At 40.5% G+C, this 27,153-nt stretch overlaps 1 protein-coding gene across 4 annotated transcripts in view; it reads right to left on the reverse strand.

Moving 5' to 3' along the window:
* The window catches only part of lipeb (lipase, hormone-sensitive b), a 96,666-nt gene that overhangs the window by 13,273 nt on the left and 56,240 nt on the right, over positions 1-27,153 (reverse strand). For all 4 annotated transcript variants that reach the window (XM_061915048.1, XM_061915050.1, XM_061915051.1 and 1 more), the window contains 7 exons: positions 24,124-24,309; positions 19,971-20,123; positions 11,681-11,825; positions 9,396-9,623; positions 8,631-8,813; positions 4,873-5,051; positions 1,758-2,006 (listed from right to left, as the gene is read on the reverse strand). In XM_061915048.1, coding sequence (XP_061771032.1) covers positions 1,758-2,006; positions 4,873-5,051; positions 8,631-8,813; positions 9,396-9,623; positions 11,681-11,825; positions 19,971-20,123; positions 24,124-24,309 — 1,323 coding nt within the window. The remainder of the gene's footprint in view (positions 1-1,757; positions 2,007-4,872; positions 5,052-8,630; positions 8,814-9,395; positions 9,624-11,680; positions 11,826-19,970; positions 20,124-24,123; positions 24,310-27,153) is intronic.

Consider the following 27,153-nt stretch of genomic DNA (forward strand, 5'->3'; position numbering starts at 1 on the left):
GGCCTAAAAATATCGAGATATTAATAAAAGGCCAAATGCCCCAGCCCTAAATGGGAGCAAATAGTAGTTTTTGCTTTTGTTTATTTAAAAACATGTATGTAGCATTCAATACCCCACATTTAATACATCATCAGATTTACAACAAAACTCTAAAAGTATTAAGATAATATTTACAAAAATGTATTTTAGTTTCTTTCTGTAAAACAAGTCCAGTTCTAAGATCTAGTATTAAATCAGGACTCAAAATCGCATTTGATTGGAAGCCAAAAATATTGATCAGAAAAGGCCTTTTTTTAATATATCGTTCCTTGGGTCCATCAGAAATGCTGGTCTTAATTTTAAAAACTGGCAGAGATCTGCATCACAAATCAGGATAGATAATTGTGCTCAATTCATCAGACCTGAAAGACCGCCAAAGTTTCAGATACAATTTTGACCAAATCCGACCCTACATCCAAACCTCATCAGTCAACTGCATGGTCAGTTTATGGCAGGGGTGCCCATTACGTCGATCGCGAGAGGTGTGTCAGTCGATCTCCAGCCAGGCTTTTAAAAAAATAGACCCAAAAATGAGTGATCATCAATCTTCACCAAGACGTCACTTAAATTACATTCACGGTACCGGAGGGTCTTGTGAGATGACGCTGGCTGCTGCAAGATCATTATTATGAAAATATGACCGAGAGGAAGGTGAGAAACACTTTTTATTTCAACAGACTCTCGCGCCGTACCTTCCGTCAAAACTCTAAAGGCCGACTGCACATTTCCTATCTTCACAATAAAAGCCCTGCTTCATGCTGCCTGCGCTAACTAAATACAGAGTCTCGAAAAACTGGCGTGCACAAGCGATCCCTCAGAAAGCTGGCGTGCACAAGTGATGTGCACGCCAGCTTTCTGAGACTCTTATTTTGTTAGCGCAGGCAGCATGAAGCAGGGGTTTTATTGTGAAGATAGGAAATGTGCAGTCGGCCTATAGAGTTTTGACGGAAGGGACGGCGCGAAAGTCTGTTGAAATAAAAAGTGTTTCTCGCCTTCATCTCTGTCATTTTTTCATAATAATGAACTGGCAGCAGCCAGCGTCATCTCACAAGACCCTCGGGTGCCGTGAATGTCAATCAAGCAAGCTACAGAATTTGCCGCCAATGTTTTTCTTGTAAAGTGTATGGAAGCTGGATGAATTAGATGCCAAAAACCAACCACTTTCATGTGGTATTGTACAGAAAGGACAACTTTTTTCTCCTCCATTTGAAAATGTGGGCGTTATCATCATTACTGTCTGATTCCAATCAATGCAAGTCATCAGAATCAGGTAATACACCAACTTATATTCTTGTCTTTGTGAAAGAAAGACATCTATATGTGTTACACATGCTTGTATTATCATTAAACACATTTAACTTGTTTACAAAAATGTCTCTTTCATAAATAAATAAATATAAATGATATATATAAATGAGGTAGATCCCTTCGAGTTGGTCAATTGAAAAGTAGCTCGCCTGCAGAAAAAGTGTGGGCACCCCTGGTTTATGGAAATCCCTACATGTTGCTAATCTAGCAAATATATGCAGACAGCATGATGAGAACATTAGCAGGCTTGAATACATTAGAAGGCGTGGGCTGCTCGCAACAGCATTAGTCCATTCCAGTTATTCAATCTCTTTAATGCGCAGATTGCGAACATTAATCACCCAAAGGAGTGATAAACTTCTAGCATTTGTGTACATATGTGTACTGGAAATCTTACAGCTGCAACTTACCACGAGGTGAACAGGCGGGAGAGCTGCCAGCATGCTATCGGGGGCCAGCAGAGGGGAGCAGTAGGGGTCCTTGACCACCGGCGAGCTGAGCAACTTCATCTCCGACAGTTGCTCCGAGCGCAGGGGCTCAAAGCCCAGCGGGAACTCTGATCCATCCTCGCCTCCGGAGGGCGGTATGGCCACGGACGACAGACGGCCAAGAAAAGGGGTATCAGGTTCACTGGAGATGGAGAAACTGACTTGTTCGGGCTGCAGGAAGAGTTAAGTGGAAGGCAGTTAACACAAGGCATTTTCATTTCTCCTCCTGAAGCGCTGCACACAAATAGGTGAAGTTCAAAATGAGTTAAAGCATTTACCCCTCACGGCTATTAGGACTTTTCCGAGAATTACAACTCTACTGACTTTGAATTTCTCACAGAGCTCAAAGTGCTCCACATAACAACCACTGTAGCTGGAGAGCACTTTGCCAAATCACCACAAAATTTGGTACACACATTTAAGGGCACTGACAAGCACGTGGTTTGTCAAAGTGGAAAAAAAATGGCCATCATGAAGCAAAACATCTTTCCAAGGGCAAGGATGGGACAAGTCATTTACCATTTTTCTATTGATTTTAGTACTCTCGAATGCCCTCAGTAGAAGTCCCATCTTAAAACTCATTTGTATACTCTAGCCCAAGGGCGCTCACACTTTTTCTGCAGGTGAGCTACTTTTCAATTGACCAAGTCGAGGAGATCTACCTCATTCCTATTTATAATTTGTATTCATTTATTTATGAAAAATACATTTTTGTTAACAAGTTAATGGTGTTTAATGATAATACAAGCATGTTTAACACACATAGATTCCTTTCTTTCATGAAGACAAGAATATAAGTTGGTGTATCACCTGATTCTGATGACTTGCATTGATTGGAATTAGACAGTGGTGCTGATAACGTCCGCATTTTCAAATGGAGGAGAAAAAAAGTCCTCCTTTCTGTCCAATACCACATGAAAGTGGTTGGATTTGGCATCTCATTTATCCAACTTGCATACTCGTTTTTAAACACTTTGTTATGAGAGTAGCATATGTGTGTGGCCCTTTAATGTCTGGCAGCAGGTGAGTGACGTCAGTGAGTGTGCGGGTGGGCAAGCAAGTGAGAAAGCGGTCGCTGAGGGCGGGGGAGAAATACATTGGCATCAAACTCCGTTGTGCACGCTAGCTTTCTGAGACTCTTATTTTGTTAGCACAGGCAGGATGAAACAGGTCTTTTATGGTGAAGACAGGAACTGTGCAGTCGGTCTTTAGAGTTTTGACAGTAGGTACGGAGTCTCTAGAAATAAAATGTGTTTCTCTGCGTCCGCCCTGTTAGTGATTTTTTTCTTAAATATGAGCTCGCAGCAGCCAGCGTCATCTCACAAGATCCTCGGGTGCCGAGAATGTCAAACAACTGACGAAAGTGAAGTCTTGGTATGATTGATGATTGCTCATTTTTATGTCTATTTTTTAATGCCTGGCTTGAGATCGACTGACACACCCTCCGAGATCGACCAGTCGATCGCGATCGACGTAATGCCCACCCCTGCTCTAGCCCATTTGTGCCCATTACGTCGATCGCGAGCTACCGGTCGATCGCGGAGGGTGTGTTAGTCGATCGCAAGCCAGGAATCCAAAAAATAAGACAGAAAAATGAGCAATCATCAATCTTCACCAAGATTTCACTTTCGTCAGTTGTTTGACATTCTCGGCACCCGAGGATCTTGTGAGATGGCGCTGGCTGCTGGCAGCTCTAAGAAAAAAATCAGTGACAGGACGGAGAGAAACACTTTTTATTTCAACAGACTCAAAGTCTGTTGAAATAATGCACAGTTCCTGTCTTCACCATCAAATACCTGCTTCATCCTGCCTGTGATAAAACCAAATAAGAGTCTCGGAAAGCTAGCAAGCTACAGAGTTTGATGCCAATGTATTTCTCCCCCGCCCTCAGCGACCGCTCCCTCTCCTCTCTCGCCCACACACTCACTGACATCACTCACCTGCTGCCAGACATTAAAGGGCCACACACACACACATGCTACTCTCATAACAAAGTGTTTAAAAAAACAAGTATGCAAGTTGGACAAATGAGATGCCAGATTGCCAAATACCAATATCACTGATTGATGCCTTTAATAAAAAATCCCTCCCCAGCCGAGCCGCGGGACAAATTATCACGCGTTGACCGGTCCGCAGCTACAAAAAGGAGGAGGTAATAAAGGAAGATCTACATCGAGACAGAGAGACTTTTAAAACTGAAGAAAGATAAGGAAGACTTCTATAAACAAGTTATCGATGCTTTTGATCAGAAGGAGCTGGCATGGACGTCATTTATAAGTAAAGGTAAAAGTCAAGTCAAGTCAAGTCAGCTTTATTTGTCAATTTCTTTACATGTAAGACATACAAAGGAATCGAAATTATGTTTCTCACTCTCCCATGCGTAGACAAGAAACATAATTTCGATTCCTTTGTATGTCTTACATGTAAAGAAATTGACAAATAAAGCTGACTTGACTTGACTTTTACCTTTACTTATAAATGACGTCCATGCCATAATAACGTTTTTTTTATTAAATGTGCTTTTCATGATGGTATCCTTACATCACGCTCAAATTTATAAAGGAATATCTCCATCGAGACAGAGAGACTTTTAAAACTGAAGAAAGATAAGGAAGACTTCTATAAATAAGTTATCGATGCTTTTGATCAGAAGGAGCTGGCATGGACGTCATTTATAAGTAAAGGTAACACCATAATAACATATTTTTTATTAAATGTGCTTTTCATGATGGTATCCTTACATCACACTCAAATGTTTACTGCATGCCTTTGGTAAGTGCCGGAGTGAGAAAAGTTTTTAAAACAATTAGCGCATGCTTACCTTTACCGCATGCCTTTGGTAAGCGCAGAGTGAGAAGAGGTTTTAAATGAATTAGCGCCCCGGTGGCAATTCAAGGAAATACGGTAATCCGAAAAATATGCTACACATTTCTGCTCAGTTCAAATTTTTGCATAAACACAACTTCCTTTTAGCTCTTTGAAATAAAAGGTTCACTTCATCTGGACAGAATCAAGCAAGTATATCAGTGTGACCTACATTGTGTTCAGACAGGAGTGGTGCACAGTGGGAGGTGGAATTATGGGTTCCCAGGTCCTGGCATGTCTGGCTCTTCCCAGATAATTTGCCAGTGTGGAGGTTTGTGAGCTCCGAGGAGGCTGGGGGGTCCACGTGAGGGGAGCAGATGGACGTCTCTGACACGCTCTTCCTCACCACGTCTGAGACAAGGAAACAGAAATTCAATGGGAGGCTGAAAGCGGTCCCTGTATAAATAAACTGCGAGGGTGTGATCTTGCTAAGGAGTCATTGAGGAAATTTATGGTTGCGGTAATGAACAATTAATGTCAAGATACCTCTTGTTCCAGTGAGGGGAAATGATATGCATTGATTTAAACAGGTGAAATCCAAAAGGGAGAAGATAAGTGGACCCTGAGTAAAGATTAGTGGTGTCATTTGCGAGCCAATGACTAAAGCTGACCTCTGATTGGGAGTAGGGAAGGACAATATTGCCTGAAATCTATTTATATTGCAACCTCCTGCAATAACGATACACATCACAATATTATTATTTGGCATGTAAATGATAATAAAAAATATTTCATAACGTGTTACAAAGGCTCCTTATTTAGCTTTTTGATGTATGCGGTAACACAGTGGTTCTCAAATGGGGGTACTTGAAGGTATGCTAAGGGGTACGTGAGATTTTTTTTTTAAATATTCTAAAAATAGCAACAATTCAAAAATCCTTTATAAATATATTTATTGAATAATACTTCAACAATGCATGAATGTAAGTTCATAAACTGTGAAAAAAAATGCAACAACGCAATATTCAGTGTTGACAGCTAGATTTTTTGTGGACATGTTCCATAAATATTGATGTTAAAGATTTCTTTTTTTGTGAAGAAATGTTTAGAATGAAGTTGATGAATCCAGATGGATCTCTATTACAATCCCCAAAGAGGGCACTTTAAGTTGATGATTACTTCTGTGTGTAGAAATCTTTATTTAGAATTGAATCACTTGTTAATTTTTCAACAAGTTTTTCGTTATTTTTATATATTTTTTCCCCAAATAGTTCAAGAAAGACCACTACAAATGAGCAATATTTTTGCACTGTTATATAATTTAATAAATCAGAAACTGATGTATAGTGCTGTATTTTACTTCTTTATCTTTTTTTTTTCAATTAGGGGGTACTTGAATTAAAAAAATGTTCACGGGGGTACATCACTGAAAAAATGTTGAGAAGCACTGCGGTAACATATTGCATTATATGTGGTTGTATTACTTTCTCAAAACTATGATTAATATTTTTGATAAATTACTGTTAATTGCTGCTTACTTTGTTGTAACATGTTATACTTTTGTTAAAATGTAATAAGGACTTATGCTTCTGTTGTTTGGATTCATTACAGTAGTCTTGGAGCATTCACACAATTAAAAAGCAGAGTCTAGCATGTGTAAGAAAACTATTTTGAACACGCTCCAACCTGCACGGACTTAAATCAAATTATTCACTCATCAGTGCAATGGGAAGAAAAAAGAAAAACGATTAAAGCTGATAGTAATGAAGCTGCATGTGTTTGTACCGTCACCGTTAATAGTTAAGTTTGTTTTTGTACATACAAATATTTTTTTTGTAGCATCATTAATTAATTCAGCTCATAATTTTACATTACTGTTGGTGATAAAGTAAATTCAGCAAAAACAAAAAATGCAAGCGCCGTTAAGGAAAGGAAAGAGGCGGCTCTTTTTAGATCAAATAATTACAAACCCCGTTTCCATGAGTTGGGAAATTGTGTTAGATGTAAATATAAACAGAATATAATGATTTGCAAATCCTTTTCAACTCATATTCAGTTGAATATGCTACAAAGACAACATATTTGATGTTCAAACAAACAATTTTTTTTTGCAAATAATCATTAACTTTAGAATTTGATGCCAGCAACACGTGACAAAGAAGTTGTGAAAGGTGGCAATAAATACTGATAAAGATGAGGAATGCTCATCAAACACTTATTTGGAACATCCCACAGGTGTGCAGGCTAATTGGGAACAGGTGGGTGCCATGATTGGGTATAAAAGCAACTTCCATGAGATGCCAAGTAATTTACAAACAAGGATGGGGCGGGGGTCACCACTTTGTAAGCAAATTGTCAAACAGTCTTAGAACAACATTTCTCAACGAGTTAAATCTTTCCTGGGCGTGGGCGCGACCCCGCTGCTGCCCACTGTTCCCCTCACCTCCCAGGGGATGATAAAGGGTGATTGGAAAAATGCAGAGAATAATTTCGCCACATCTAGCATGTGTGTGACAATCATTGGTACTTTAACTTTAATGCAAGGAATTTAGGGATTTTACCATCTATGGTCCGTAAAATCATCAAAAAGTTCAGAGAATCTGGAGAAATCACTGCACGTAAGCGATGATATTACGGACTTTTGAGCCCTCAGGTGGTACTGTATCAAAAACCTGACATTGGTGTGTAAAGGATATCACCACATGGGCTCAGGAACACTTCATAAAATCACTGTCAGTAACTACAGTTGGTCGCTACATCTGTAAGTGCAAGTTAAAACTCTACTATGCAAAGTCAAACCCAATTATCAACAATATCCTGAAACGCCGCCGGCTTGGCTGGGCCCGAGATCATCTATGATGGACTGATGCAAAGTGGAAAGGTGTTCTGTGGTCTGACGAGTCCACATTTCAAATTATATTTGGAAACAAAGGACGTGGTGTCCTCCGGAACAAAGCGTAAAATAACCATTCGGATTGTTATAGGCGCAAAGTATAAAAGCCAGCATGTGTGATGGTATGGGGGTGTATTAGTGCCCAAGGCATGGGTAACTTACACATCTGTGAAGGCACCATTAATGCTGAAAGGTACATAACATGGTCACTACTGCCTACTTTGTCTTGTTATATTCTTATTTTACTGTTATATTTTTATTCCCATTGTTGCTTTTTTAGTTTTTATTCTTATTGTAATATTTCTCTATTTTGTTTCCATTTAAAACCCCATTATTTACTTTTTACATTTATTTAAATTGATCTAAACTCTGCACACTGCTGCTGGAATTTTAATTTTCCTGAAGGAACTCTCCTGAAAAAATCAATAAAGTACTATCTATCTATCTACATGTTTTGGAGCAACATATATTGTCATCCAAGCAACGTTATCACTTGTCTTATTTCATCAAGACAAGTGTTAGCACAGCGTGGCTTCATAGTAAAAGAGTGCGGGTACTTTCCTGGCCCGCCTGCAGTCCAGACCTGTCTCCCATTAAAATGTGTGGCACATTATGAAGCGTAAAATACGACAGCGGAGACCCCGGACTGTTGAACGACTGAAGCTCTACATAAAACAAAAATGGGAAAGAATTCCACTTTCAAAGCTTCAACAATTAGCTTCCTCAGTTCCCAAACGTTTATTGAGTGGTGTTAAAATAAAAGGTGATGTAACACAGTGGTGAACATGCCCTTTCCCAACTACTTTGGCACATATTGCAGCCATAAAATTCTAAGTTAAATATTATTTGCAGAAAAAAAAAATGTTATGAGTTTGAACATCAAATATCTTGTCTTTGTAATGCATTCAATTGAATATGGGTTGAAAAGGATTTGCAAATCATTGTATTCTGTTTATATTTACATCTAACACAATTTCCCTACTCATATGGAAACAGGGTTTGTATCTGAATAAAACATGTTGCTCTCATTAAGACACTGTAACTAAGGGTGCAACAAACGCAAACATATTTGAACTAGACTTTATGCACGGCTTTACCAGTGGCTTCCCCTGACTCTACATCCGTGCTGGAGGGGTTGACGGCCCTGTTGGAGTCCAGTAAAGAGTGGATCCAGTTGGACGCTCCCTGTCGAAAGTCTCGCAGCAGCAGCGCCGTGTCCCTCCTCACCATGCTGAGTGTGCTCTCCTTCTCCACCTGCTTCTCCGTCTGCGGCTCATTACCTGGACCAAAAGACGAGTGAGGGGGCATTAGATTAAAGAGAGTGTGGGGTATTATAACATAAAAACTGGGAAGGTGATAAAAGGAAAATGCTGCAATAGTAAATAAATGTGCTGATTCAATGTTGCAAAAGGCAATTTGTTATTAGTACAGATAACAACGAGGAGGGAATAACAAAGTGATAGTTATTGCCCGTAAACAAAGTAAAGACAATTTCCTTGATAAGCTTAATTAATATGATCGTCCGCTGTTGTCCCCACTTGTCTGACAAACGTTTCTGCGGGTCCTGGTTATTTACATGCCACAATAAGCACATTTGGAGAACAATATAAATGCTAATAAGAGGATTTGCCAGTTTTATAATCCCAACTGTCGCTAAGGAAGAAATTATTTAGATTTCACGAGAGCAGACAAACCTCTGTGATGAATACGATCATTAAAACCTAAAGCACGGGCGGCACAGAGGAATAATTTACCCTTTAAAACATTGCTCATTATAACGTAAAACGGGTAGAGAAAGCTGAGGACGTTACAAATGGTGCACATCAAAAACAAAAACCTGCATCCTACAGCAGAACACGCACCTGAGTAGGCGCTGAGACACCTGGAGAGAACACTCAGCGGCAGCAAGGGATCCATGAGGGTGAGCAGACGAGAGGGCGAGGCGTAGGCGGTCAGCAGGGTGGCCGGGTAGGCAGCCACGATGCCATCTGGCATCCGGACGCCGTAGGCCGCGGCACGCAACGACGTCGTCACGCACAGATTGCCTCCGGCACTGTCGCCCGCCAGACAAACCTTCTCTCCGGTCCAGCCTGGAGATATTGTCACGGTAGGTGACAAGATGGAAAAAGAGGGGAAACGTTTCCGAGTTGCTGTTTCATGAGTGCAACAGAGGTGCTAAAAACGACATAAAAAGTGTAAAACAAACGTATATGTGCGTTTTGTCTCCCCTGTGGCTATAACAAACAAAATCGTCTCATAGAAATCACTTTGACACTGCTTGCTCAAGCAGGCACATTCCATTTGCATCCAAATAACCTGCATTTCTTTCTTCCCAACTGCTCAATCTAATCAGATCCAGTGGCAGAACTACACAAACCTGTGCTGTGAGTGTGTTGACCAAAATCTACCTTTCTTACTGTGATACCTTAATTTACGGGTAATTTCAGATATGAGTGGTCCCTTAGCTTTTTGGGATGCTTTAAGTTTGGGAGCATACCTTAAGTAATGAGCATTTTAATTGTTGGTTTAAGTAATATTTGTGACAGGGTTATGCCGTTACGTTGTTACAAGTTATTGTACCTGATTCGTCTACACAAGAAACAAACAAGTTTTGACTCGACAGTTGACGTGGGCGTTTGAGCTCCTCTCAGATATCGACACAATCCTGCCCTCCAACCATTGAAACTAAGAAGGCTAGTGCAAAAAAGAGAAGGCGGGCTATTAAATCTGTGAAACAAACCATTTGTTTGGTCCGGACTCCTCAAACCATATGGTCGAGCATTACCTTTGGTACAGACATAAATGTTTTTTACTAACATTTATCCATAAAAATATTGAGAAGCTACGGATGCTGTCTTTGCCATGTTTCAATTTGTTTTGTTTGGTCCGGACACCTCAAACAATATGGTGGAGCAATCAATACCTTTGGTACAGACATAAATATTTTTGTACAAACATTTATCCATAAAAATATTGAAAAGCTACAGATGCTGTCATTACCATGTTTTAATTTGTTTTGTTTTGTACGGACTCCTCAAATCGTATGGTCGAGCATTACCTTTGGTACAGACATAAATATTTTTGTGCAAACATTTATCCATAAAAATATTGAGAAGCTACAGTTGCTGTCTTTGCCAGGTTTCAATTTGTTTTGTTTGGTCCGGACTCCTGAAACCGTATGGTCAAGCATTACCTTTGGTAGACAAATATTTTTGTATAAACATTTATCCATAAAAATATTGAGAAGGTACAGTCGCTGTCTTTGCCATTTTTCAATTTGTTTTGTTTGGTCCGGACTCCTCAAACCATATGGTCAAGCATTACCTTTGTTACAGACATAAATGTTTGGTCCAAACATTTATTGGGAAGCTACAGATGCGGTCTTTACCATGTTTCAATTTATTTTGTTTGGTCCGCACTCATCAAATCGTATGGTCAAGCATTACTTTTGATTCAGACATACATATCGCTTGTTGTCAACTCTGACTTCTCTGGTCCGTCACTTAAATATAAGTTGCTATAAAAACAAGTTGCTTATAATAGGCAGATAAGTACACTTGAAAACACTAGACAGAGAAGCAGCCCCAAGGAGACCTCGTATTAGTCCGGTTCTCAAGGTAAATGCTGAACAATATTAAATAATTTTAGAGGCCAGGGCTGTCAAAATTACAGTATTTTGAGGTATGATCTTGGTCGTGGAACACAATGTGCTTGTAAGTTGAGATACCACTGTTCCAGCATTTAGGTGATTAAGGACACTTAGCATGGTACTTGGCTTCGTTTTAAGATGTAGTAGTGGGTGTAAACCCAGACACAGGCTATCATGTCCATGAGGAAGGTTTATCCGTCATAATGTCATGAACACCCTTAGGGGCAACGCTTCAGTGCCTCTTCTCTTAAAAACGGAGCAAAGAAGTGAGGGAGATTACAGATTTTTCTCACATTTGGTACCCATACACAGGCTCCAGGGACACGCTACTGTTATAACATCATTAAAAATTCATTATTCAAGGTCAATTAAAACAGGATTATTGTCTTTGTAAAGACAAACGTTGCTCTCGTGTGGCAAGTAAGTAAAATTACTAGTTTTTATATACTTTATATAGAAGTTAAGAGTGTCAGGGGGAGTGTACTGTAAGTACCGTACCAAGAAGGTGGTGGTTCTTCAGAGCCCAACAGTATGCGTAGAAGCACTCCTCTAGGGCCCGTGGAAAGGGGGCCTCGGGTGCCAGAGAGTAGTCCACTGACAGAATGGGGACGCCGAGGTCCTGGGACCAGCTCTTGAGATAGGGCTGCAAAAAACAACAACACAAGTGTACTGTATAGGTATTGGATAACAGACTATAGGTTCAAAGGGAATTTTTAATATGCTGTTCAAAGCCATGAGAGGCAACAGCTGCCACAAGAAAGACAAAAAAGGGATCAGCAGAGTGGTGACAAAAGTTAAAGAGGATAAAAGTTGCGAAAATGACTCGTCCCTGTGATGTCATCTGTCTCATTTCTGGCTTGCTGTCTAGACAAAAGATCGCTGGCCCTCTCGCTCACCTCAATTTTATCTAATGTGCGTCTATGATAAAAGACATCCTGTCCTTATTTGATAGGGGAAAGACAAAAGGGATGCTGCAGGTTAAAACAGCAGATATTTTGGACTTCAAGGCTTGTCATGGGTTTTATTCTTTTGAACATGTCAGGCTAAGTCAGGTGCGTCTATAGTTTAGTGTCACCTCGACAAATGCTGACTCAGCCGCTCCAAAAACTCGGCAGTGTCGTAAGACTCCTGCTGTTATAATAAATGAGCTCAGGCGATTGTGTGTGTGTGTGTGTGTGTGTGTGTGTGTGTGTGTGTGTGTGTGTGTGTGTGTGTGTGTGTGGTGAACACGGGTATTCCTAAAACCAGTTGTTCAAATTTGTGTGCACTTTTTGACCTAAAGAGGATCACTTGAAATAGTGCTAATGTACCTAATGAAATGTCCATTGTGTGCGTACTGTCAATCACATGAGTGTCAAAATGTGTCAAAGTTGATGCCGGTCAAGGCAAGCTCGTCATTCACAAGTATGAAGGCAGTAAAACGAAGGAGTGTGTTGCAGTGTTAGTGTCTGCCCAAGGCTGGTTAATTTTACATGACTGCGGAAACCATTGTGGTGCAAACTTCCTGGCAGCAACAACAAAAATAGACACAAGCTTGTACGCACACATTCACACATATCCATAGAATTCCTGTCTTGCATCTATTCTTTTAACGATGCACAAATGGAGCTGCAAGGGACTCTAAAGTGAACGGAAGTCATTAATTTGTAATATGAGTCAGCATCACCGAGCAAGCATCACTAGAGCAGCTGCCACATCTTTTGACCAGGTGTTAGAACTCCTGTCCAAGCAACTTTATGAGCTACAAGAGCGATGACCTGGCAACATGTCCAAATGTAGTCCACCTCAGTAAATGTAGTTCACCTTGTCATGAGGCCGATCCGTCTCTCCTTTAGTTGGGTGATTATTACTTTTTTAGGTCTCGGAGAACACAAATGAGGTACTCAAAAGCTTGAAAAAAAGTAAAGCCTATATGGCAGGTTTTCCCGCAGCGCTCTGTTGTTAAGGCGGTCGCCTTAACAACAACGAACCGCCGCCTAAACTAAAGTCTTTAAAGAAAAAAAAAAAAAAAAAAATTTTTTTTATATAATATATATATATATATATATATATATATATATATATATATATATATATATACACACACACACAGGTTTCGGTTCGGTTTGGAGGTGTATCAAACGAGTTTCCACACAGACATATTAAGTAGCGTACCGCACGTTGTGTAAACAATGCACACCTAGGCACACACGGCATGCTAGCAGCGACAGGGCTACGATAGACTGACCATTCCTCCTATTTTCACCGGATATGTCCTCTTTTGTGGGGCTGTCCGGGTGGAGTTTCTTAAATGCCTCAAATGTACGGTTTTTAAGTAAGGGTTGTGTGTATTTTCAATGTATGTTCAGGGTTAAGAAGGAGTTAAAAACAAAACAAATTGTGCATGCAGCAGCATTCGTGAGGTTAGGGACAGAGACAGAGCGCGAGAGAGTAATGATAAACGCGCATGTGTCGCCAAGCTCTGCTATTTCATCCATTGATTTATCAGATTTAATTTTTTATTATCTATAGCAGCTAATGTTTAAAAGGCCCACAGCACATTCTAAAAATACTATTAAAATAAGCAAAAACATAAAAGTGAAATAAAAAAAGCTTAAAGGCTTAGAAAAAGTTGCAATGTTGACTAATAAAACAAAGCTGTTTTTTTTTCTTTCAAACTATCATTGCTCAAAACATAATATTGAATCAAAATCAATGTTATTATGAATTATTGACCTATCCAAGGTTCCCATTACTTCACATCAAATATTCCACCAAGAACAAATATTTTTGGTGGAAAATTTTGCAAATTTGGTAAATAGATAACAAAAAAATGTATATTTAGTTGTTTTCTTACTGTACCGAAAATGAACCAAGCCATGACCTCTAAAACGAGGTATGTACCGAACCGAATTTTTTGTGTACCGTTACACCCCTAATATATATATATATATATATATATATATATATATATATATATATATATATACATATATATATATATTAGGGGTGTAACACAATGTGCTTGTAAGTTGAGGTACCACTTTCTCTGTTTGATATTATAATATATATTATATATAATTATACATATTCTATACATATATATATATATATATATATATATATATATATATAAAATTATTATTTTTTTTTTGTTCTGTCCAGCTTCTCAGGCAAATCATATATAGTTGATGTAGATGCCCATGTCAGCTGTTCAGATTTACTTTACAAGAGAAGTGTGGGATACTTCTCTTATTGCCCTATTGGTATTTGACTTTATTAAATGTATTTATATTATCATTTGGTGCTAGGCTAAAGTCTTAACAAGCTGCTACGCTTCGTACTGCCTCTGCCTCTGTCAGTACGTCTATGTAGCACCCAGCAACCCAGGATTGTCCCACCCAAACAACCATCTGATTGGTTACACGCAGAGTGTAACAGCCAATCAGCAATCAATATTTACTAAGTCAAAATAATGACATACTTAGTATCTCAGGTAACTAGGACTGTTTTGTGTTGTTTTTACTTTATGGAAAAAATATTGAAATATACAGTATATTGTATATTGTCATTCAGCATACGGAGCGGAAAACACAACCACAAATTGTAGCTTCTTCTCGCGACGAAGCCGGCCTACTTCACCAAAGTCTGTAGTCTATTGCCCCCCTAGGCAGCGATGATATGGAGACGTGATGGTGGCCACAGGCCAAATTACACTGTTCCTTATATGCCCCATTCCGTCTGGAGAGACATCACCTTAACTAACAAGTATTCTGGGGGGAAACACGTTATGGTCTTAGTTCATTCAGAATGACAGCGTTGCTAAGGCTTTGCTCTAAAAGCACCTTTGTCATGCTCCAGTTGCTTTTGCGAAACCAGGAAGTTGCAGGGCACATTGCATTTCCTGAAAAGTTGTCCTGCATCACAGCGTGCAACTACTGGTGAACATGACAAGACAAGGAAGCTAAAAACAGTCTTCTCTCCATCACTGCCAAGTCCTATAATTAAATATGGCAGCACAAAGCGGACAGTAGAATTAATTTAAGGTATTTCCTCAAATATACATTATGCCTCATACTCACTGCAGCTGAATGTGAATATATTAATATGTACCTGCATATTGTGCAAACAATTTATTCCAGGTCTGAGTTCTATACAGACTAAGAGACCACCTAAAGCAAAGAGTCTTAACCTGTCCTATACGGATCATAATACAAATTTTCCATCAATTTGTAATGTATTGAAATAGAATCCCTGTATATGACCTGTTAGAATAATTGTATCTAAGTTATCACAAAACTTTGTGTTACATTGAGTTCAGCTCACCCTGCGAGAGGACACAAGCTGTCTTTGATGCTACCACGAAGGCTTGTGAAACTCCACTGTGTAGGATGGGAAGCAACATGAAGGTGCTTTGTTTCTTTGATGCATTGTAATCCACAGAAAGATTTTGTCCTGACCCGAGAACTACAAAGCGGAGAGGAAGCAGGACCACACTTCTCCTTCAAGCGACCTTTTCTTTGAACTTTTTTGTGACCAAAGGCAGCACCTGTTTACGACCCCCTTCCTTTTGAAACAGCTGGTGCATTGTAATCATGGAAAGTCCAAATAAAAGAGGAGGCGTACAATCTTTCGTCAAAGCGTGGAACACTGTACAAAGGTGCAGGTGTACGCGTTTATCCTCATTGAGCCAAATTTAATTCTCCATCCATCTTCTTCCACTTATCCGATGTTGGGTCGGATAAGTCTCCCCAGCCACTTCGTCCTGCTCTTCCCGGGGTATTCCGAGGCATTCCCAGACCAGCCGGGAGACAGTCTTCCCAACGTGTCCTGGGTCTTCCCCCTGGCCTCCTACCAGTTGGACGTGCCCGAAACACCTCCCTAGGGATGCTTTCGGGTGGCATCCTGGAGAGATGCCCGAACCACCTCTCGATGTGGAGGAGCAGTGGCTTTACTTTGAGCTCCTCCCGGATCTCACCCTATCTCTAAGGGAGAGCCCCGCCAGAGCCTTCTTCCGGAGGTGGGAATTGAAACCTTCTGACAGGAGACTCTGACAATGCGTTTGGGCCTGCCAAGTCTGTCCGGCATCGTCCCCCACCATCGTTTATTTACTATAAATTTAATTCTGTCTCTGTTTAATTCCTTGCTTCTTGTCTTGTTAAATAGATGTCATTAGGTTTAACCTGACATGACCAATTTTTCAATATTAGATATATACAAACTAAAGAAAGTTTTTCTACTAAAAAAACAAAACAAAAACATAACCGTAAAACACAGCATACACTTTGCGTAAGACCAGGGACTACATTTCTACAAATGGGCTTCCTCTGCATTGGCCTTGGCGAGGCTGTACTGCCAACACTCCAGCGAGACCATTGCAGTGAAAGATGTGCTGACGAAAAATCCTCCCCTCCTTCTTCAAAGACACCTAGGATGTTGACTCTGTGTTGTAACGCTGAGCGAAGCGACCTCTAGGGTTATAGACTACTTCACAGATACGCACACATACCGCCCACAACCCCACCCTACACCTTTGCTGGATGATGGCCTACGGAGTAGCGCCCTGATGCCTGCAGCTTCGGACCAGATGCTTCTCCCTCCCCCTTGTTGCAAGTCTTGCGTTTGTTGTGAGCCGCAATGTGTTCATAAGTGCCTTGTGTTGTTCAAGGTTTTTTTCTGGTCTCAAACTGAGCCCAGTCTCATAGGAACTTAGTACTCCTCCCATGTTTATCTTTTTGTGGCGAAACATCAGTCGTCCTGTTCTGTATATGCCTGTAACTGTATTCATTATGTCTGCTTTTGGATGGTTGTACTGAATATTAATCTCATAGTATTTTTAAAGCGCAATGACATTAAAAAGCCAGGAACACCTCAAAAATGTCTACTCATGTTGTTTCATCAGCAAACCAGATTAAATCTCTGTGGTGTGCCCTACTTTGCCGTAATCGCCTCAAAAAGTTATCAATTTGTCACAATTGAAATTTAATAATTAGATTTCTCGGTTATTATATGCCATCTATGTGAAATCAGCCTGGAGACAGCAGACACTGGTCAACCAATGACAGAGCATAAATAATGTGTGTAAGAGGATTCATTAGAGAATAATTAGATTATCCACATCTTCCATGTGATAGTATTACTTCACAAAGATGCTGACGAATGCGTTTTGGTTGTTTTGGCAGGCGAACATATTAAACAATAATATTCAGGGTGCAGAAAAATACAAAACCCAAAACCAGTAAAGTTGGCACATTGTGTAATTCGTAGATGAAAACAGAACACAATGATTTGAAAATCCTTTCTAAACTTATATTCAATTGAATAGACTGCAAAAACAAGCTATTAAATGTTTGATCTGAGAAGCTTTATTTATTTTCTGCAAATAATCATGAACTTAATATTTAATGGCAGCAACACATTGCATAAAAGTTGGCACATGGGCATTTTTACCACTGTGTTACATGGCCTTTCCTTATAACAACACTCAGTAAACGTTTGGGAAATGAAGAGACCAATTTTTTAAGCTTTTCAGGTGGAATTCTTTCCCATTCTTGCTTGATGTACAGCTTAAGTTGTTCAACAATCCAGGGTCTCCGTTGTCGTATTTTAGGCTTATTATTGCGCCACACATTTTTTATGGGAGACAGGTCTTGACTACAGGCAGGCCAGTCTAGTACCCACACTCTTTTGCTGTGAAACCACAGTGTTCTAAACACGTGGCTTGGCATTGTTTTGGGTGATTATTACTTGAAATAAGCAGGGGCGTCCCTGATAACATTGCTTGGATGGCAATATATGTTGCTCCAAAGCCTGTATGTGAAGTGAAGTGAATTATATTTTGTAGGAGCCAAATAGAGGGCCATACTTGAATTTATGTTTATTTTGTTTTTGAGTGATTCATGCGTGTATGTCAGTGTGCACCCTTTGCAGGTGGTGTAAAGTTCCCACGCTGGCCTATTAGGGGCAGGAGCGCGCTGGGCGCGTGTTTGGCAGTCGGGCACCAGCATACCGTCTTTGACCTCACCTGTCTGTAGACCTCGGCTTTATATAAGCTACCATTTATTTTGTTTGGGACGGTATAGCTCGGTTGGTAAAGCGGCCGGGTCAGCAACTTGAGGGTTGCAGGTTCGATCCCTGCTTCTGCCATCCTAGTCAATGCCGTTGTGTCCTTGGGCAAGACACTTTACCCCCCTGCTCCCAGTGCCACCCACACTGGTTTAATTGTAACTTAGATATTGGGTTTCACTGTGTAAAGCGCTTTGAGCCACTTGAGGAAAAAGCGCTATATAAACATAATTCACTTCACTTCACTTGTTTCCCGAGTATTCTGTTCCTTGATTATTGTAAATAAAACAATCTTCAATTGCGCTGTTGGATCAGTTTGAATTAGTGGAGGGAAAGCGGGAAAAGGAAGAATACGTGACAAGGAAGGCTGTGAATATGGTGTGAGACAGACAAGATGCCCACGCCCAAAGTGGAAATAAACATTTGAAACAAAGGGGTTAAAGGAACAATCACTTTCAGTGTTTTATGCCACTACAATATTTATATAGCGCTTTTCTCTAGTGACTCAAAGCGCTTTACATAGTGAAACCCAATATCTAAGTTACATTTAAACCAGTGTGGGTGGCACTGGGAGCAGGTGGGTAAAGTGTCTTGTTGCCCAAGGACACAACGGCAGTGACTAGGATGGCGGAAGCGGGAATTGAACCTGCAACCCTCAAGTTGCTGGGACGGCCGCTCTACCAACCGAGCTATGCCGCCCCAAATGGTGCATTCACAGATGTGTAAGTTACCCATGCCTTGGGCACTAATACACCCCCATACCATCACACATGCTGGCTTTTGAACTTTGCGGCTATAAAAATCCGGATGGTTATTTTCCTCTTTGTTCCCAATGACACAATTGTCCACAGTTTCCAAAAACAATTTGAAATGTGGATCCGTCAGACCACAGAACACTTTTCCACCTTGCATCAGTCCATCTTAAGTGAGCTCGGGCACAGCGAAACCGGCGGCGTTTTTGGGTGTTGTTGATAAATGACTTTCGCTTTACATAGTAGAGTCTAAACTTGCACTTACAGATGTAGCAACAAACTGTAGTTACTGACAGTGGTTATCTGAAGTTTTCCTGAGCCCATGTGGTGATATCCTTTAGACAATGTCGGTTTTTGATGCAGATCGAAGGTCCCTAATTTCATCGCTTATGTGCAGTGATTTCTACACGTTTTCAGAACCTTTTGATGATATTACGGACTGTAGATGGTAAAAAACCTAATTTCCTTACAATAGTGCATTGAGAAATGTTGTTCTTAAACTGTTCGACTATTTGCTCACATATTTGTTCACAAATTGGTGACCCTCGCCCCATCCTTGTTTGTGAATGACTGAGCATTTCATGGAAGCTGCTTTTATACCCAATCATGGCACCCACCTGTTCCCAATTGGCCTGTTCACCTGTGGGATGTTCCAAATAAGTCTTTGATGAGCATTCCTCAACTTTCTCAGTCTTTTTTGCCACTCGTGCCAGTTTTTTTGAAACATGTTGCAGGCATCCAATTCCAAAAGAGCTAATATTTGCAAAAAATAAAGTTTACCAGTTCGAACGTTAAGTATCTTGTCTTTGCAGTGAATTTACATGATCGTAGGTTGGAAATGATTTGCAAATCATTGTATTCTGTTTTTATTTACAATTTACACAACGTGCATACTTCACCAGTTTTGGGTTTTGTAATATATGGCCTTCCGGTCAGGGTTAGAAAAACCTAAAAAAAAAAAAAAAAGCCTGTTAAATCCCTAAACATCTCACCTCATGGGATTTGGATGTCTGAGCCACAAAGCCTCCACCGTGGAAGTGGATGAGCAGGCAGGGGGATGAAGGCAGATGCTTGGTCTTCAGACCCAGTGAGAGGGAGATGGAACCTGCCTCGGAGCGGGTTAGAGACAGCATGGTCTTACTGTCCTGGAGAGAGCAGGAGGCAAAGCATGATGATCAATCCTCGTAGAACAAACAATGCGGATGTCTTAAATTTTAAAACCATCACATCATGACAGATAATGACTATGAAAAGGCAAAACTTATAAACAAAGACAGTTTTACTGGGAGTGTTAGGGACCGTGGAAAGTAGGATTAACTACTGTAGCTGTTGTGCACCTGCTTGAGCACACTAATTCTCATTGTGTAACGTAAACAAGGAGCGCTGAAAATATTCTGCAGACAGAGAGAGAAAGAGGAGTTTGTAATTTTGTGACATCAGTATTATTTTGTTTTTGGTGAGATCAATGACTTAGAGCAGGGGTAGGGAACCTATGGCCAGATGTGGCTCTTTTGATGACTGCTTCTGGCTCTCAGATAAATCTTTGCTGACATTGCTTAACACGATAAGTAATGGATAATTCCGCTGGTAATCACAGTGTCAAAAATAACGTTCAAAAATATAAAACATTCTCATGCATTTTCATCCATCCATCCGTTTTCTACCGCACCTGTTGAAAAAGTCGCATTAATGGTCAGAAGTATTTTATTTATTGTTGGTTAGCCTCAGAATAACAATGTTATTAAAATGAATAACGGACCTATTATACTCGAAAAATGTTGGTCTTTTTTAAAAATGCACGCATCTCACGGAAATACTTTAAAAAATACTTGGCTTGCATGGCTCTCTCAGCCAAAAAGGTTCCCGACCCCTGACTTAAGAGGTAAGGGTGTAACGGTACACAAACATTTTGGTTCGGTAAGTACCTCGGTTCAGAGGTCATGGTTCGGTTCATTTTCGTTACAGTAATAAAACAACAAAATATAAATTTTTTGGTTATTTATTTTAAAAAATTGCTAAATCTTCCACCAAAGATATTTTTCTTAGTGGAATATTTGATGTGAAGTAATCGGAAACTTGGATAGGTCAATAATTCATAATAACATTGATTTTGATTCAATATTATGTTTTGAGCAATTACAGTTTTAAACGAAAAAAAACAGCTTTGTTTTATTAGTCAACGTTGCAACTTTTTCTAAATTACATTTAGTCTTTAAGCTTTTTTATTTCACTTTTGTTTATGTTTTTGTTTATTTTAATAGTATTTTTAGAATGCGCCGTGGGCCTTTAAAACATTAGCTATGGGCTGCAAATGGCCTCCGCAGCACCCTTTTGACACCTCTGCTATAGATAATAAAAAATAAAATCTGATAAATCTATGGATAATAAGCAGAGCCTAGCGACGCTTGCGCGTTTATCATAACTCTCTCACTCTCTGCTCCTCCCTCACAAATGTTGCTGCTCACACAATTTTTTGTTTTGTTTTTAACCCCTTCTTAACCCTGAACGTACATTGACAATACACGCAAGCCTAACTTAAAATGACGGACATTTGAGGCATTTAAGAAACTCCAACAGCCCCGCAAAAAAGGACATATCCGCTGAAAAGAGGAGGTATGGTCAGTCTATCGTAGCTCGGTCGCTGCTAGCATGCCGTGTGTTGTTTTTTTTTTGATTGATTAAAACTATTATTATTATTCTGTCACCGATTCTGTTCATAACTCTTATGGACAGAATTTCTAGGTGCAGTCAAGGCGTTCCGGTTTGGTGACCGCAGGATTAGGTCTCTGCTTTTTGCAGATGATGTGGTCCTGATGGCTTCATCTGACCGGGATCTTCAGCTCTTACGGGATCGGTTCGCAGCCGAGTGTGAAGCGACCGGAATGAGAATCAGCACCTCCAAGTCCGAGTCCATGGTTCTCGCCCGGAAAAGGGTGGAGTGCCATCTCCGGGTTGGGGAGGAGACCCTGCCCCAAGTGGAGGAGTTCAAGTACCTAGGAGTCTTGTTCACGAGTGAGGGAAGAGTGGATCGTGAGATCGACAGGCGGATCGGTGCGGCGTCTTCAGTAATGCGGACGTTGTACCGATCCGTTGTGGTGAAGAAGGAGCTGAGCCGGAAGGCAAAGCTCTAAATTTAACCAGTCGATCTACGTTCCCATCCTCACCTATGGTCATGAGCTTTGGGTCATGACCGAAAGGATAAGATCACGGGTACAAGCGGCCGAAATGAGTTTCCTCCGCCGTGTGGCGGGTCTCTCCCTTAGAGATAGGGTGAGAAGCTCTGCCATCCGGGAGGAACTCAAAGTAAAGCCGCTGCTCCTCCACATGGAGAGGAGCCAGATGAGGTGGTTCGGGCATCTGGTCAGGATGCCACCCGAACGTCTCCCTAGGGAGGTGTTTAGGGCACGTCCAGCCGGTAGGAGGCCACGGGGAAGACCCAGGACACGTTGGGAAGACTATGTCTCCCGGCTGGCCTGGGAATGCCTCGGGATCCCCCGGGAAGAGCTAGACGAAGTGGCTGGGGAAAGGGAAGTCTGGGTTTCCCTGCTTAGGCTGTTGCCCCCGCGACCCGACCTCGGATAAGCGGAAGAAGATGGATGGAAACTTTAATTAGTATATTGCACAGTACAGTACATATTCCGCACAATTGAGCATCTAAATGGTAACACCCAAACAAGTTTTTCAACTTGTTTAAGTCGGGGTCCACGTAAATCAATTCATGGTGCCTCGGTGGGTATTGTTTACACAACGTGCAGTACGCTACTTAATATGTCCGTGTGGAACTCGTTCGGTACACCTCCGAACCGAACCAAAACCCCCATACGGAAACGGTTCAATACAAACACACGTACCGTTACACCCCTATTTAGAGGCGTTTGCTGGATTGATTCTCTGGTTATGTGCCAAACTCCATGCAAACAAGAAGGATGAACGGGAAAAGGAGAGAAAGGCAGAGTCTTGTGGAAAAAAGTGACAGTGACGCCTATCAAGGCAACAGCGTGAGAGAGCAGGTGATAAGGACAGGGATTTACTTGTGAAGACATTTGGGAGAAGCTGTCACCTTTCTGAGCGCTAAACACCAATGCTATGGTGCTAAAAAAAAGCTGAAATAGTTTGAATCAATTGAATTTGCAAGCATGACTGAGAAGACCCAGTGGAAAAAAACTGTGTTAAACTAGGTCAGACAACAAGTATTAGTTTATATCAGGGGTCGGGAACCTTTTTGGCTGAGAGAGCCATGAAAGCCAAATATTGCAAAATGTATTTCCGTGAGAGCCATATCATATTTTTTAACACTGAATACAACTAAATGTGTGCATTTTTAAGTAAGACCAACATTTTTTGAGTATAATAAGTCTCTTATTCTTTTTAATAACATTGTTATTCTGAAGCTAACCAATAATAAATCAAATGTCATGTCTGTTGATCATGTTTTTGTTTGGCCATGTACCGGTAATGTTTGTCCTTTGGACTCTTTAAGTTCCTGTTTTTTTTTCACTCCCTTGTCTGGTTTCATTGGTTACTCATTTTGTCCACCTGTCTCTGGTGGACAAAATGCCCGCTCACCTGCTTCCCGAGCACCAATCAGAGGCGGTATTTAAGCTCGTCTTTGCCAGTCAGTCACCCTGTGCTGACTTGTTTCATGCCTTGCCATAGTTTCGTGCTTCATGACATGCCAAGTAAGTTTTGTTTGATTTATGTTCTTAGTCTGTTTATGCGTTAGCTTTGTTCCTTAGCCCAAGTTGTGCCTCCGCTGTGAGCGATTTTTGTTTGTATATTTTTTTAGTTAAAATTAAATCATGTTTTTACCTAAATGCCCCCCCTATCGTGACATAAAATACTTCTTACCATTAATGCGACTTCTTGAACAAGTGCGGTAGAAAACGGATGGATGGAATTAAATGCATGAGAATGTTTTGTATTTTGCACGTTATTTTTAGCACTTTCATTACCAGCGAAATTATTCATAATTATCACGTTAAGCAATGTCAGCTAAGATTTATCTGAGAGCCAGATGTAGTCATCGAAAGAGCCACATCTGGCTCTAGAGCCATAGGTTCCCTACCCCTGGTTTATATCATGCAGTCTTTTCATTGCATTTTCCATTGCGCCACCACACCACCAGCAGAATGGCAATGAGAGTACCTGTCCTTCCCGTAAGTCATACGAGAGGAGTCTCATCTGAACAGGAGCGATGCCGATGTGAGCCGAGGGCGGCGCGATGGTCACGGAGGCTGCGTGGTTGGCTGCCAACGGGAGGTCAAGGGGCACGGGAGGCACAGAGAGCGCTCGGTTCACCTTGACCGTAACAGATGTCATACTGGCGAGGCTCTGCAAGGAGGAGAAATAGGACAAATTGAGAAGGGAAAGACAGGGGGGGTAAAAAGGGACTCCAGAGTTACACTGCCAGTTGGGTCACGGTAGAGAGAAAGAGAAACTAGATGAATAAATCATGACCTGAATAAATTGAATTCCACTCTGTTATTACGAACCCACTGTCAGTGCAAACGCATGATTATAAAAAGGCTGCTTTTACCAGCAGAAGGAAAATAGTGTTTGATATGCATTTAATATGAGAACGAAGGCAGTACAGAACACTCACTCACCCAGCGTGCAGGAGTCAGCAAGGACAACAAGAGTTTTCCTTGTTTTTTCTGTTTGAAAATGTAATTTTCCAATCAGATCTGCACTGTAAATGTGAATTTGTTCTAAATGACCATACCTGAATGAATAAAGGTTCAATCAAAAATAAAAACATAAATCGTGTGTCGCTTTTCCACTGCCAAACTGCGTAATCTGCATTGCATTTTAATTAGAGTTTTACACCTGATTACTCACAAAGTTTCTTGCAATACTATCGTATTTTCGAACTATAAGTCGCAGTTTTTTTCATAGTTTGGCCGGGGGTGCAACATATACTCCGGAGCGACTTATGTGTGAAATTATTAACACATTACCGTACAATATCAAATAATATTATTTATCTCATTCGCGGAAGAGACGAAGAAAATGTCAGCAATCGTCACACACACGTCAACCAATAAGAATTCGGCGAGGGAGGGTCATGGCAGAAGTGCATTGTGGGTCATGAAATGCTACCTGTACCAGCCGTAGCTATTAAAATGGATCATTTCATCGTTGGCGGTAACTTATAAAAACTGAGAAGGGCTGAACAAAAATGGCACCCAAAAGGAAATCCTGTACTGCAGATTACAAACTGGACGTAGTGAAATATGCAGCAGAAAACAAGAGGAAGCGCCGCATACCTTTAGAGTTGGCAGAGTTGTTTAGAAGCGACATCAAGGAAGATTTCATCGGATTTATCGATTAGGAGTTACAGATTGTTTGGTAAATGTATAGCATGTTCTATATGTTATAGTTATTTAAAAGACTCTTACCATAATATGTTACGTTAACATAGCAGGCACCTTCTCAGTTGGTTATTTATGCCTAATATAACGTACACCTTGAAGCTATTATATAATCTATGCAACACTAACCAAAGAATCACCGCCACATGTCATGTGGACCACAAGATGGTGTTTTAAATTTTGAAAAAAATCATAATATGACCCCTTCAATGCGCCTTCTGTATGAAAATAGACCTGAATAGACCCACTCATCGGGAGTGCACCTTTTAATCCGGTGCGCCCTATGGTCCAGAAAATACTGAAGGCTTTGTTACACATCATAAAATTAAGCTCCAAAAACAGTCAGCTATGTACAATATATATTGTGTTTAATGCTGTCAATGATGATTTGTTTAAACTAGAATAATCACACTTCAATTTTAATTAAGATTAAAGTCTGTTAATTACTTCCTTGCGTAGTTCAAATTAACTTAAAAAAGGTTTCCACTATTCTGATACAAATGCAATTTTATTGTCAGAATGTCAATCATAATCCTTTTTCCATCTTTAGTTGAATGCACATCATTTATTTGCTCAAAACTTGCAAACAAGTATGTATGTAGTGTTGCATAGATTATATAATAGCTTCAAGGTCGGTAAGCACACCCAGAATTATGCCGTACATCAGGCGCACCGGGTTATAAGGGGCACTTTCCATTTTTGAGAAAATTAAAAAGGATGTTAAGTGTGCCTTATAGTCCAAAAATATGGTACTTGTTTACAAATTTTGAGCAAATAATTGATGTGCATTCAACTAAAGAATAAAAAAACAGTTCATGGTTGATATTCTGACAAGAAAATTACAATTCTGTCAGAATAGTGGAATCCTTTTTAAAGGGGAACATTATCAGCAGACCTATGTAAGCGTCAATATATACCTTGATGGTGCAGAAAAAAGACCATCTATTTTTTTAACCAATTTCCGAACTCTAAATGGGTGAATTTTGGCGAATTAAACACCTTTCTGATTATCGCGCTGGAGGCGATGACTTCAGAATGTGACGTTGCCGAGGTAACACACCCACCATTTTCATTTTCAACACGTTACAAACACCGGGTCTCAGCTCTGTTATTTTCCGTTTTTTTGACTATTTTTTTGAACCTTGGAGACATCATGCCTCGACAGTGTGTTGTCGGAGGGTGTAACAACACTAACAGGGAGGGATTCAAGTTGCACCACTGGCCCCAAGATGCCAAAGTGTCTGCTGCCAGACTCCCATTGAATGTGCCAGAGTGTCTCCACATTTGACCGGCGATGCTAAGACAGACATGGCACAGAGATGTATGGATAACCTGCAGATGCATTTGCAACGATAGTCAACGAAATCACAAAGTTGAGTTTTGTTGATGTTGACTGCCAGCTAATCGATGCTAACATGCTACGCTAATCGATGCTAACATGCTATTTACCGGCGGTGCTAAAGCAGACATGGCACAGAGATGTATGGATAACCTGTAGATGCATTTGCAACTATATTACGTTTCCTTCCACCCACATTTAATGCGAAAAAAACACTTACCAATCGACGGACTTAAGTTGCTCCAGTGTCAAAAGATGCGAAAGTCCTGATTGTTTGGTCCGCACATTTTACCGGCGATGCTAACGCAGCTATTCGGCCATGCTATGGCTATGAATAGCGTCAATAGCTATTCGTTCAATAGCTTCAGTTTCTTCTTCAATATTTTCATACTCCAACCATTTGTTTCAATACATGCGTAATCTGTTCAATCGCTTAAGTCTCTGAAATCCGAGTTTGAATCCGAG

Source organism: Nerophis ophidion, linkage group LG11 (genome assembly GCF_033978795.1).
Source record: "Nerophis ophidion isolate RoL-2023_Sa linkage group LG11, RoL_Noph_v1.0, whole genome shotgun sequence".
Classification (NCBI taxonomy): domain Eukaryota; kingdom Metazoa; phylum Chordata; class Actinopteri; order Syngnathiformes; family Syngnathidae; genus Nerophis; species Nerophis ophidion.